The 14394-nt window shown below is 34.8% G+C and overlaps 1 protein-coding gene across 1 annotated transcript in view; it reads left to right on the top strand.

Moving 5' to 3' along the window:
• SLC12A6 (solute carrier family 12 member 6) overlaps nt 1-14394 on the top strand; it is a gene marked incomplete at its 3' end in the record, with an annotated part of 93621 nt that overhangs the window by 53965 nt on the left and 25262 nt on the right. The window contains exon 2 of the mRNA XM_019627213.1: nt 6940-6984. Within this exon, the coding sequence (XP_019482758.1) occupies nt 6940-6984 (45 nt within the window). The remainder of the gene's footprint in view (nt 1-6939; nt 6985-14394) is intronic.

Below are 14394 nucleotides of genomic sequence, written 5' to 3'. Positions count from 1 at the left end.
AAGCTAATAAATGAAAGAATAATAATAGAATCAGAATTTCATTTTGTAACCCCTCATAAATCTATGGATCTAGGCATTAATCATCAATATAGTTGCTAGTATCTCATCAAGAAAGCCAACCAGATGACATGTACTTCCTGAGAGAAGATCAAAATACCACTATGAAGGCGTTTTCCTCCCTCACCCACCTAAAAATACTGAATATGGTTAAGCCTCTAGACCCAACTACCAATTTGTAGGAAGTAACAACAACAAAAAGTTAAACAACATCACATGGATGCCATCATCAAAATTCAGACCATCAGAAACTACTGAACAAATAACATAGTTTCTTCAAATAAATTGTAAAGAAAACGAGAGAGCTAAAGCTTAAGAGATGCAGCAACCAGTCATAATGTGTGGCTCTTAATTGGCTACTGATTGAAATAAACTCTAAAATAAAAAACATAATTTATAACATTCAAGACAACCTTTCCTTTTCACATAGTCAAACCCAGACCTATGTCAAGGAAATTTAAGTACATTTACTTCTCTCATGCTGAGCTCAGACCAACAGAAGGCCATTTAACAAGACCAGGAAGCTAAAGAAGAATTTGAGACTTACTGTAGGCACACACCGCCGTGTAAGTGGTAATTGACAAAAGCAACATTATAGAAGCAATAGCACCACAACTATAACGTTTTTATAAAAAGCAAGACATTTGGTAACCATTTTTTTGTTTACAAAAAAATGTGTACCATAAAAAAATAGAAACCTGAAATCTTCAGTAGGACCAATGGCACTCCTGTTGGTTTTCATTTGAATTGTATAACGAAACACCAGTGAGTTGCACAGTAATAGCATTATTTGGATAATAACATGAGAAAAAAGGAAACATAATAGTAACCTGATGGGCTGTTCAATTCAGAGCATTACTGAGGCCAGTCTCAGTAGGTATCCTCCAAAGGAATCTTGGTACTCTGAAACAGCCCTAGCATATGGATTCAGTTCTTAGTTCCTGCAGAGTAAGATTATTGGTTATTCAGAAACTCTAGAACTCCCATTCCATTTGGGGTTTCCTGGGGTCACAGTAGTGACTCAGACTTCTGAAGGCTGTACACACTATACAGCATGATTCCCCACCAAGATATTCAGACTGAGAATTGATCGATGCCTTCAGTATAACCATTCCTGAATTTATGCCTGATTGATCCATGCCTTTCAATTAACCACTCCTAATGAGAGCTTTTTCCCTTGCCTGATTGACCAGGAGCTCTATGGGACCCTCCCGTTCCACACCACTGCAAGTAGACCTTGGGTAGGACAACCTTGGAGGCATCGTTGGTCTTATAAATGTAGACAAAGTCTCCAAGGACATTCTTCCATCTCTAAAAAATGAAGCAAGCAAGCAAATGGGAGTTGGATGAGAAATAGCCAGGACCAGAATTCTGAAAGTTAAGGTGGTTGCACTTGAAACTTGAGACTAATTGGCCCCAAACAGATATGTCAGGACTGCAGCACTGGGAGCCAGAGCTGCTGGGAGGTAGCATGGGCCAGCAGGCAGCAGGATGGGGCCGGAATGTTCTGAAGCCAGATTTTTATAGCAACAGTATTGTAAGGCTGTTGAACTGCCTGCAGGGAAGTAGTATGCTGAAGCTGGGACTCCTACTCCTGTAATTCCAAGAGGGATGAAGTGGTCCAGAGTCTGGGATATAAAACTATTAAATTTCAAATTAATTAAGGGTGCAGTTAGGAAAGATGAGCATACTACTCAAGAATGAAAGACTGTGTAGAGAGAAGGAAAACAAATGGAACTTCTAAAAGAGAAAGACATAATTGTTGATATAAAAAAAATGAAGAAATTAAACAGATTAGAAACAGGTGAAGAGTGTTTGTGACCAAAAAGGAAACTATACTTAGACATATCTTAATGAAAGCTGCACCTAAGAAAAGATGTTGAAAGCAGTCAGAAAAAAGACAGATGAGGAAAGGAACAACGGAATCACAAAAGTATTCTCCACAGCAACAAAACAGATAACAAATAATGTTTTCAAGTGTTTGCAAAATTTTTATTGGGTTGTCAGAAAAGTCATGACACATTTTTGCAACGAAAAACATAGAAAAAATACGACTTTTCCAACAACCTAATATCCTAGAATTATGCTTATCAGGACACTCAGGAATAAGGACAAAATACAGACAATTGTAGGTAAAGAAAAGCTGAGGACATTTTTCACCACAAGATTTGCTCTAAACTAGTGGTTTTCAACTAGGGACAATTTTGCCCCCTAGGGGATATTTAGACAATTTTTATTGTCGCTATTGGAGATGCTACTGGCACCAGGTGAATAGAGACAAGGGATGCCCTTAAACATCCTACAATGCACTGGACAGTTTTCCCACAATAAATAATTATTAGATCTGAAATTTCATAGTGCTGAGTTTGAGAAACCCTCCTCAAAGGAATTCTAAAGAATGTACCTCAAGTAAAAAGAAAATGATCCCAGAAAACTAGTACTCTGAAGTGCAACAAACTATTGAACAAATGAAAGGGTAAACATGGCCTTTGACCCAAGTCAATGTTGTATCTTTGGTATAACTTCAGGTGTCATATTTGTTGAGTAAAAAAAAAAATATTGACTACTGGAAATATTAGACAATAATATTATGTAAGTCCCCAGGAGAGACATGGAACTGAAGTGTTTGAAAGTCTTTGTATTGTTTGGGAGGATGACAAGCTATTGTTTAACTCAATAGTTTTTTTTAAGTAAAATATGTGGTAAAATTTCAAGGATAATTGCTAAAAGAATAGAAATAGAGTGGAAACTCCAAAAGAGTTAGAGAAAAAATGGATTAAGGGGGAAAAAACAACCTAAAAAAGCCCAGAGAGAAAAAATGAGAATGAATCAGAGAAAGGACAAAGAAATAAAAAGAAGGTAGAATCTAGTCCAAATATATCAATCGCTAAGGTTGATGGACTAAACTTTACAATTAAAAAGACAGATTGTCAGATTTTTTCAAAACCTGTTTACAAGAGATCTACCTAAAACAAAAGGACATTTAACCAAAAGACAGCTGGTATAGTTTCCTTCTGTTGTCTTGGGATTTATTCTGCTGTCTTTGTACAGTAGCTTCCTAAAATAGGTATGTAGCTCATACAATTTTTATTTTTACTATTCTAATATAAAAGTTTAAGGCAATAACTTTTCTTTGAAGTGCTACTTTTGCTGGCTCCTACAAGTTTCAATAGGTGGTGTTTTCATTGTCATTCAGATTTTTAAGTATTTTAATCTTTGATCCTTGAGTTTAGCAGTGTTGTTTTTTTTTCTAAATTTGCAAGGGTTTTAAAATTTATCTTTTTATAATTAAATTCTTACTTGTTTTTATAGATCAAATTCATGGACCTCTGAAATTTGTTCAGTCTTTTAAGATCTACATAACTTTTTATAAATTTTCCTTGTATGTTTCCATGGATGCAGAACATTATGTCCATTAGGTGAAGGTTATTCGGTGCATTATTCAAATCTTTTAACCCTTGCTTATTTTGTCTGCTTTATCTATCAACTATTGAGAGAAATATGTTAAAAATCTCCATGTGTGATAGTAAATTTAACAGTTTCTCACTANAGGAGATTTGACTTTGAGTGGTGAACACACAATGCAGTATACAGATGATCTAGAATTGTACACTTGAAACCTATATAATTTTATTAATCAATGTCACCCCCAATATAATAAAATTTTTTAAAAGTAGGTATTATCAATCATTTTATTTTTACCTAATTGGTGAAAAATGTCATATTTAGTTTGTACTTTATTTATAAGTGAGGTGAAGTACTTTTAAATATATTAACAGTCATTGTGAGTGTGTATCTTCTGATTTGAGTCTTATTTTGATTTGTACATTGCCGAACTTTTAGCTATTTGAATATGTGCAAAGCGTCTGTGGAAAAATATAAGCTATCAAAAAATCTGAAGTAGGCAAAGTACTTGACTTGTTTGCTTTTATTAAAGGTTCAGAGCACTAATTAAAGAAACTAGGATACTCCTTTTCTGCTCTTTCAAGGTTAAGGACATAAGTTTCTGGTCTTCTCATTCCTTTGAGGGAGTTTACATCCTGGAACAGTATGTAACATCTGAAGTATTAAGTAAATATTTGTTAAGAAAATGGTTTGACATAAGCATATAACTAGAAATCTGATCACCAGGGTTCTAGCCTCATGGTATTGGGCTGTCACTATCCTCTGTTTTATATTTTTATATTGGATAGTTTATTTAAACTGTTTAAAATTAGTCTTCTGAATATAAAAATTTCATATATGGCTCAGGAATGGTTAAAATTTCATGAGAAGATTTTGCCATACCATGCAAAAGTATATTTTCCCCTAAACTATTAGGTTGTTTGTGTCTCTGCTACATGCCTGACAGGTAGAGAAACTTCAGAGGAGTTCATCTGACCAGGAACATGTGTGTAATGGAGGCAGGGAAGGACTTAGCTAATGAAACATACAGTTGGGGAGGTGGTACTGTTCCAGTGTTACTAAGCTGCATTTTGTTTCCAATTAAGCACTTGTAGGAAAAGATAGCAGATGAATTGTAGGCAAAAAGATATCATATGTAATTACAAAGGAAAGGTTCTCTTAGTCAGTATTAGCCAAAAATCCTAATAGTATTTGCAAAAAAACTACTCCAGATATTAATTTCATTTAGCCACCTACAGTTGCATTCAATTTTAAACAAACCTGGGAATTTATCCAGAGTCTTCTGGCCAGATCCTCAGGTAAGTTCATCTGCTATTCTGGTTTCTCTCTCTTAGGTTCATTGGGTCAGATTATACTCTTTTTTTTCTCTCATGCTCTAATAACGACCATCTTCTGTCTCCCATCTTAAGTATCTTTGTTTTAACTACAACCTTAAAATCCTTAAAAAGACTGATTTATTTTTTTAAAGTTTGCAAACGAGTTAAAGATGATCTTTTGTTTTATTTTCTAATTATAGTTCCTCAGAAAAGGCATTGATAGCTTGAATTAAAATCTCATCAGCTGTCTGATAAAAAAATATTCATGTAGGATAATTTGGCTTAGTAGGTTAAAAACTGGTTCAGTTGCCTTGCCTGCTGCATGGAATTTATAATAGCATTTTACAAACCTTCTAAATGTTTTTCTTGTCAAAAGGGTACAGCTATTTTAATGTACCTATTGTTCCAACTGACTCATCAGATCTCTTGCAAAACTCAGGGTCGGGCTGAGGAAATGTATGAGAGGATGAAACTGCTATTGTGATAAAGAATCTAGCTGTACGCTTATGATTTATTATCTCTCCTCTCTCTCTCTCTCTTTCTCTCTCTCTGTCTCTTTCTCTCTGTATGTGTGTATGCATAATTTTCAGTTTAAAAATTTTTAGAAAGCAACCAAGGAAATTAGCAGTGGGCCTTGTCATTTTAACAAGTTTTACCAAACATTGAAGGAAAAATAATTTCAGTCTTCTACAATTTCTCTCAAGGAATAGAAAAACAAGTAAACACTCCCCAAGTCAGTTGGAGGCTTGCATAACCTTGATACCAAAACTTAACAATGACAATGAGTAAAGTATAGGCTAGTTTTACTTATGAACACAGATACAAATATCCTGAACAAAATATTTGCGATCTGAATCAAGCAATATATTTAAAAAATTGCCTCTGTAACCAAGTTGGGTGTCTGCTAGAAAGACATGGTTGATTTACTATTAAAAAACAATTTATGTAATTCAGTATAATAACTGATTAAAGGAGGAACATATGCAATCATCTTAATAGATGTAGAAAAAGCATTTGATTTGAAGCATATCCAATATTTAAGTTCATGAGTTCATAATGATACAAAAACTGGTCACCTGTGAAATATTTTTTTTTAATTTTTTTTTTATTGGGGAATTGGGGGGATGGGAACAGCGCTGGGGAATTGGGGGAAGGGGAACAGACAAGTTGCTGTCGAGGACGTTGCTTCACTGGCCCAAGTTGGCACCATCATTGCGCTCTTCCCGGGTGAGGCAGATCAGTCGCCNGCTGTTGTTCACCATCTTAGCTGTAGAGGGCAGTGCCACTGGCCCGTGTGGGATCCGAACCAGGGTCCTGCTGCTCCGAGCTCCTGCTCCCAAGCCAACTCCTAACCAACAAGCCACTTGGCCAGCCCCTAATTTACTTTTTATTGTAGTAAAATATATATAACACAAGATCTATCTATCCTTTTTAACCATTTTTAAAAGCAATGGTATTAATTACATTCACAATGTTGTGCAATCATTACCACTATCTATTTCCAAAATTTCTCATCACCCCAAACAGAAATTCTGTACTCATTAAAAAATAACATCCTATTTTCAACTCCCCTACCCAGCCCCTGATAACTTCTAATCTACTTTCTGTCTCTATAAATTTGCCTTTTCCAGATATTTCATATAAATAGAATCATAAAATATTTGTTCTGTATCCAGCTTATTTCATTTAGCTTAATATTTTCAAGTTTCATCCATGTTGTAGCATTTATCAGAACTTCATTCCTTTTTTATGACTGAAAATAACCCCTTGTAAGTGTATACCATGTTTTGTTTTATCTGTTCATCTTTTGAAGGACACTTGGATTGTTTCCACATTTTGGCTATTGTGAATAATGCTGCTATAAACATTGTCATACAAGTATCTGTTTTGGTCCCTGTTTTCATTTCTTTTGGATATATACCCAGGAGTGGAATTGCTGGGCTGCGTGGTAATTTTATTGTTTAACTTTTCAGGGAAGGAATATGATTATTTTTTATAATAGTTCATTATATTTTTATTATCCTTTCATTAATGTTTCCTGAGCACTACAAAAAAATTTTTTTTGCTTATTTCCTTAGTTGACTTTTGTTGCTGATTTTTAAGAAATTATTTGCTTTGGTCATTCATTTTTTTCTTTTCTTTTCAATTGTTTGTTTTTCAGACCCGAGTCAGAACTCCATCACAGGGGAACACAGCCAGCTGTTAGGTATAGTATTATTGTGGGGATTGACTCTCTAAAGTTCCCCACTTATACCAGCAGACAGTACTCCTTCTCTAATTCTATTTTCTATCTCCTCCTCTTCTACTTTTCACTCAACTTTTTTTGCTGCTGGTTCTATTCTCAACTTGGTAAGTTTTAGAAAACTACTTCTGCAATTGATTGCTAAGACTCAATTTAGTTACATTAAAAATAATTTTAATATGAGTACCAAATCATCATGTTGTACATTTGAAACTAATAATGTTGTTTGTCAGTTATACCTCAAAAAAGAAAAAAAGTAATTTTACATGGTTTGTGGTTTTCAAAAAAATCGTAAGGCTTAGAGCTTTTTTACATAATTTTGAAAAGAAGACATAATACTCTATAATACCTTGGGCTTTGCAGCTACTTTTCCTTTTCTATTATTTTTCTTGGTCTTATACTCACTTTCATTTTAATTACAGAAAGTACTTTATAAATAATAAGGCCTTAAGTGAACCATAGAAATTAATATTCCGATTCTTATCTGTGAAATAAGTTATGGAAATGAATTGATTTTCTTTAGGCGTCACTTATTTAAACTGCAGTAAGCTTGTAATTTGGCAAGAATTTCATGAAATCTCAGAACTGATAAATTTTGAAATATAAAAATAAAAGATACTTAGGTGAGGAATTCAGATAATAAAAAAGTATATACTATAAAGAAAGTAAAAGCCCTCCAGAGCATCTTCTCCCCACCACCTCACCTCTACTCCCCTGAGGTACTATTGACCCTTTCTTGGGAATTCTTCTAGAAATTTTTAATTATACATTTTCATATTACATATGACTTTTTTTCCCCCTTTTTCTGTCCATTGAAATATATTATACAACTGTTCTGTGACTTCCTTTATTATACTTAACACTATCTTGGACATCTTATATCAGCACATAAAGATCTTCCTGATTTCTTTGTGGTAGAGTAGTAATCCGTTGTATTCCTATACTACAATTTTACTCAGCCACTTCCCTATTCACGGGCATTTAAGTTATTTATAGGTGTTTTACTGTTATAAATTATGTTGCAGTGAACATCTTGTACATCCATCCTCGCATTCTCATTGCCAGTATATTGGTAGAATAAATTCCTAACTGTAAAATTTCTTGCTCAAAGGATATGTCCATTTTCAAAAAGATACATAAATTTAAATTCCTACCAATAAGGAGTATGGAGGCATACTCAGCTCCCTGTCACAAAAGTAGGTATTATCCAAATGGGAAGGAAGAAGTCAAATTGTCACTTTTTGCAGATGACATTATTCTTTATTTAGAAAACCCCAAAGACTCCACCAAAAAACTATTAGAAACAATAAACAAATACAGTAAAGTTGCAGGATACAAAATCAATGTACAAAAATCCATAGCATTCCTATATATAGTAATACTAACAATGAAATTTCAGAAAAAGAAATAAAAGAACAATTTCTTTTCCAATTGCAACAAAAAGAATAAACTACCTGGGAATAAATTTAACAAAGGAAGTAAAGGGCCTATACAGTGAAAACCACACGACATTATTTAAAAAATTGAAGAAGACACAAAGAAATGGAAAGATATTCCATTTTCATGGACTGGAAGAATCAGCATAGTTGAAATGGCCATATTACAGATTAAATGCAGTCCCCATCAAAATCCCAATGGCATTTTTAAAAGAAATAGAACAAAAAAATCATCAGATTTGTATAGAAGCAGAAAAGACCCTGAATAGCCAAAGCAATCTTGAGAAAAAAAGAACAAAGCTGGAAGGAAGTATCATGCTCCCTGAATTTAAGTTACTCGTATGCTACAAAGCAACAATAATCAAAACAGTCTAGTATTGGTAGAAAAACAGACACACACACCAATGGAACAGAATTGAGAGCCCAGAAAAAAACCCATATGTGAATGGGTGAATAATTTTCAAATAAGGAGCCCAAAACATATAATGGAGAAAAGAAATCCTCCACAATAAATAGTGCTGGGAAAATTGGAAAGCCACATGTAAAACTAGACTATTTGTCACCATACACCAAAATTAATTCAAAATGGATCAAAGTCCTAAATATAATACCTGAAACAATAAAATGTATAGAAGGAAACATAGGTACTAAACTTATGGACCTTGGATTTAGAAATGGTTTTATAAACTTGACTTCAAAGGCAAGGGAAATAAAAGCAAAAATAAATGAATGGGACTGTATCAAACTATAAAGCTTCTTAACAGCAAAAGAAACCATCAACAAAACAAACAGGCAACCGACCCAATGGGAGAAGATATTTGCAAACAATACCTACAATAAGGGGCTAATTTCCAAAATATATAAAGCATCCATAAAACTCAACACCAGAAAACAAACAGTCCAGTTAAAAATTGTGCAGAGGACCTGAACAGACACTTCTCCAAAGAAGATAAACAAATGGCCAACAGATACATAAAAAGATGCTCAACTTCACTAGCTATCAGGGAAATGCAAATCAAAACCACAGTGAGATCACCTCACACCTGTTAGAATGGCTATTATCAACCATACAAATAATAACAAGTGTTGGAGAGGCTGTGGAGAAAAGGAACCCTCATACAGTGCCGGTGGGAATGCAAATTGGTGTAGCCACAATGGAAATCAGTATGGAGGTTCCTCAAAAAAATAGAGAATAGAATTACCATGTGATCCAGCAATCCCTCTTCTGGATATATCTACCTGAAATTTAAAAAAAACATTTATTCATAAAGCTATACGTACCTCTATGTTCATTGCAGTATTATTCACAGTGGTCAAGAAATGGAAACAAAGTGTCCTTCCATAGGTAATTGGATAAAGAAGATGTACTTATACACAATGGAATATTACTCAGCCATAAGAAAAGATGAAATACTGCCATTTGCGATAACATGGATGGATCTTGAGATGATCATGCTAAGTGAAATAAGTCAGAAAAGGACAAGAACCATATGACTTCTCTCATATTTGGGATATACAGCAGAAAGCAACAAATGAACNGGGGGTTAATATCCATCTTATCAAATAAGTAAAGATTGCTCCCCATCCCTTTAATTATATTAAATGAAAAACAAAAGTTTAAGTTGAACTTGTTGTGAACTACACAAAAGACTTATTTGTACTCATCTCAAAATAGGGTGTTCAAAGGATGAATCCTGGCTGGACTTAAGAAGGTGTATATGTCATTTATGCCCAGCTCAGAAGGCAAGGAAGTATACAGAAGGACCTGGTTCTTTTTAAGAAAAAAAGTCATTTATATTCCCACCTCTATAATCACACCTACTCTGCCTGAGTAATCTGAGATGCTTTTCCATTTTTATTCATAGCTACATTCCCTGACAATTCCAGATAACTTGTTTTAGGCTACTGTACTTTGTTTTAGAACAAGAAAGTTAGAATTACAGAGCACTGAGAAGCATGAACATAGGTTCTGAAGACATCAAGACTATATCTCTAACCTTTCTCTTTTGCAGTAATGTGGTGTGTCTTTGCCACTTATTAACCCGAGTATTTGTCTTCTCAGCTATAAATATTAAGATCCAACACTTTCAACTTTGTTCTGTCCTAGCTGACCTGAGCAACAAAGGCATTCCCATTCATGACAGACAGTAGCTGGGAATCAAAGTCTTGCGAAGGGGTATCGGTATGGTTTTAGGGAGAAAAATAGAAAATGCCAATAACCCTTCTCCAGCTTTTCTTTTAGAATCACTAGAGTAGATCTAGATGATGACCAAAGTTCTTCTGGCTCTAAAATTCTGTTTCTTTATCTACTCTTCCTTCTATACTATTATACACCTGCTTCTCTTTAATGATGGGGCCCGAATTTCCCTCTTCCCCAAGGCAGATGGTATGGGGAGACAGGGAGAGGGAGAACATCTATTATCTTCACTTACTGCGCAACTATTATTCCTACTTCGTGTGCAAGAACAACTCATATTCTTTTTTTTTTTAATCTTTATTTTTTTATTGAGGTATGATTGACATACAAACATAGTTTCAGGTGTACAAAATAATGATTTGGTATTTATATATATGCTATAAAATGATCACTGCAGTAAGTCCAGTTAACATCTATCACCATACATAGTTACAGAATTTCTTTTTCTCATGATGAGATAAATCCCATTTTATCATTGGTGTTTGATCCTTTAAGTGTATTTTTGAATTTTGTTGCTGATGTTTTGTTGAGGATTATTGCATCTATATTCATCACGGATATTAGCCTGCGGTTTTCTTTTCTTGTGGTGTCCTTGTCTGATATCAGGGGAATGCTGGCCTTGTAAAATGAATTTGGAAGTATTCCCTCCACTTCTGTTTTTTGGAAGAGTTTGAGAAGTACTGGTGTTGATTTTCTTTGAATGTTGAGTAAAATTCACTTGTGAACTGTATTATTGATTTGGATAGGAAATAAGACGAGTTTAAATTAAAACTGGGAATTCACTTGCTGGTATGTTGGGGAAAATATGTTAGAATAGAAAATGTGGAATTTCTCTTTTTCAAAAACAAATTAAGAATGAAAATCTAAAAATATATCTTAAAATGCACACATAGTATTTAACACTTATTGGTCAGAATCAGGTTTCTACTTTATTTCCTCTGTGATTAGAGTATGTAGAGTATAGTACATACTCTAGTATGTGCTGTACATCAGAAACCAGAATTTGTTTGTTGTTCTCATTGGTTCTTTGTTTCTGTGATGCTTCAAGTGTTAGATTTAATTAAATAAGCATTTATATTAACACCATAGAAAACAGTATTTGAATTTTCTCTAAAATACGAATTCTTAATCTTTTTTGTATGTTGGACCCCTTTGGCAGTCTGAAGCCTACAAATTCCTTTTTGGAATGCTTTTATATGCTACAATAATACATATAAATACATATATATGATTAAAAACCCTATTACACTAAAGTACAGTTACCAAAATATTAAACTTGTGATATAATAATATAAGTGCTTCTTTATCAATGTGTTGAATAAGACCTAGCAACCATCTTAATAATTACCATAATTTCAAAGTAGTATTGAATTTAAAAGATATTGAGATATATGTAGCAACTACAATGTGATATGAACATGTCTGATATTTATTTTTGACAAAATCACAGGTACTTGTATGTAGTTTGTTGCCTATATTATATTTAGAGAAAATACTGAACTTCAATTAGAGGTTATTAGAAATAAAGATATAACTTCTTTTCCCATTGTTCACAGACCCCACCCACCCCTGGTCTAAAATTTTCCCCCAGACACATTCCAGGAAGCCAGATCTAATCCCCTGTATCTCAAGAGACTTAATTTTTGAGGAAAGTGGAGCTGAATCTTTTCCTTATTTAGCCCTTAATGCTTTTAATCCTTTAAAATAAGCAAATGGTTGGTTGTGAAATGCTGATTGTCAGTATGTCTTGCATTAGGAACTTGGCTTATGGCCACTAATTTTATAATAGATTACTGAAGAAATAGATATTTATAAAATCCATTTTTGTCATTTTATCTTAAAGTCAAATCAGAACATATGTGCTAATAGTTATGAGTGCTTTAGTTATGTCTTGACTTTGAGCTGCTATGGTCATATGTCATATGTTCCTTTGTCATTAAAGAGAAAATGTACCTCATGTGGTAAGCCCTAAATCATCTTTCTACTTTATGAAACTGGTATTGCTTGGTCAAATTTGTATGATTACCTTCTAATTTACTTTTTTTTTTTAAGATTTTTATTGGGAAATTGGGGAGTGAACAGCGTTGGGGAATCGGGGAAGGGGAACCGACAAGTTGCTGTCCTTTTGTTCTTCAGTCTAGTTGTGGAGGATGTCACTTCACTGGCCCATGTTGGTATTATCATTGCGTTCTTTCCGGCTGAGGCAGATCAGTTGCCGGCCATTGGACGGCTGCTCACGGCCGCTCATGTCAGCTGCTGGCTGCTCATGGTAGCTTACGGCAGCCCACTGCAGCCCCACTGCAGCCTACGCCATCGCCGGCGACTCAGGGTAGCCCAGCTCCAGGTCGNGGATGGGTGGATGGATGGATGGGAGGATGGGTGGATGGATGTTGTAAGCAGCCTCTTCAGGTTGCCCCCAGTGTTCCTTTCTTTTGGTAGTCATGCCCTTGTGTAATCCTTTTCCCTTTGAGTAAGGGCTGGACTTAATGACTCCTTCTAATTAATAGAATATGGCAAAAATGATGTCACTTTCAAAATGAGATTACAGAAAGATTGTGACATCCCCCTTGCACTTCCTCTGTGGCTCTCTTTGATGGCTTGCCTTGAGGGAATCCAGCTACCATGCTGTATGTAAGCTGTCCTAGGGAGAGGCCCATGTGGCAAGGAACTAAAAGCGGTTTTTGGACAATAGCCTGAAAAGAGCTGAATCCCGCCAGCAACAATGAGAGTGAGCTTGGAAGTGGATCTTTCCAATGTCTTCAAATGAGACCACAGTCCTGGCAGACGCTTGGTTGGTGCCTCATGGGAGACTGCCGTGGAGGGCCCAGCTAAGTCATGCCCGTATTCCCAGCCCACACAGACTGCGAGATACTGGTATTTCCTCTGCCTGAAATGCGGGCTTTTCCTGACCACCTTACGCCAAGGATATGCTAGCTCATACCAGCTCATGAGAGCCAATTGTATCTTTTCTCAAAACCATGTTCAGTGACTTCACATTAGTAGTTTAAAATTGGCATGTGTGAGTATTTACACCACTGAAATTGGCAAATACTAGAAATCATTATCTTTTTGTTTTTAAATTCTGGGGAGCCTGCTTACCAGCACACCAGTGGTCTTACCTGAAATTATCCTTTCCCTCCTCAGTCATAATCTATCTTATTGAACTTACTGCTTCTTGAAATGTCTATTTTTGTTTTTGTGGGTTTTTTTACTTCTGTCTTCTGTTACTTCGGCACACTCACAGTGAAAGCAGCATTGTTAATTGCCTGTCCACTGCTGTATCCCCAGGGCCTAGAATAGTGCCCAGCATATCAATAAGAACTAAATAAATGTTGAATTAATTGAATAAATGAATAACTCAAAAGTGATCATTTTAAACTGTATCATTCTCTTTAGAATTTTCTGGAACCATTAGAGAGAGGAAAAGAATTATGTTTTCTTTTTATAACTTTTTATTATGGAAATTTCCAAAGGTACAGAAAAGTGGATAAAACATCATAATGAATGTCCATGAACCCATTACCCAGCTTCAATAATGTTTTCAAGCCCCCACCTAACTTTTTTCCTGGAATATTTTAAAGAAGATTCCAGGCATCATATGACTTGAGTTACCTTTAAAAAAATTAATAACCAGTCCATATTCAAATTTCTGATTGTTTCAAAATGTCATTTTACATTTGATTTGAGCCAGGATTCTAACAAGTTTCATATCTTGCAATTGATTGATATATCTCTTAAGTC

The sequence above is a fragment of the Hipposideros armiger genome, unplaced genomic scaffold, assembly GCF_001890085.2.
Source record: "Hipposideros armiger isolate ML-2016 unplaced genomic scaffold, ASM189008v1 scaffold_724, whole genome shotgun sequence".
In the NCBI taxonomy this organism is placed as follows: domain Eukaryota; kingdom Metazoa; phylum Chordata; class Mammalia; order Chiroptera; family Hipposideridae; genus Hipposideros; species Hipposideros armiger.
Note: the sequence above shows the minus strand (reverse complement) of the source record. Positions and strands in the feature narration are given on the sequence as shown.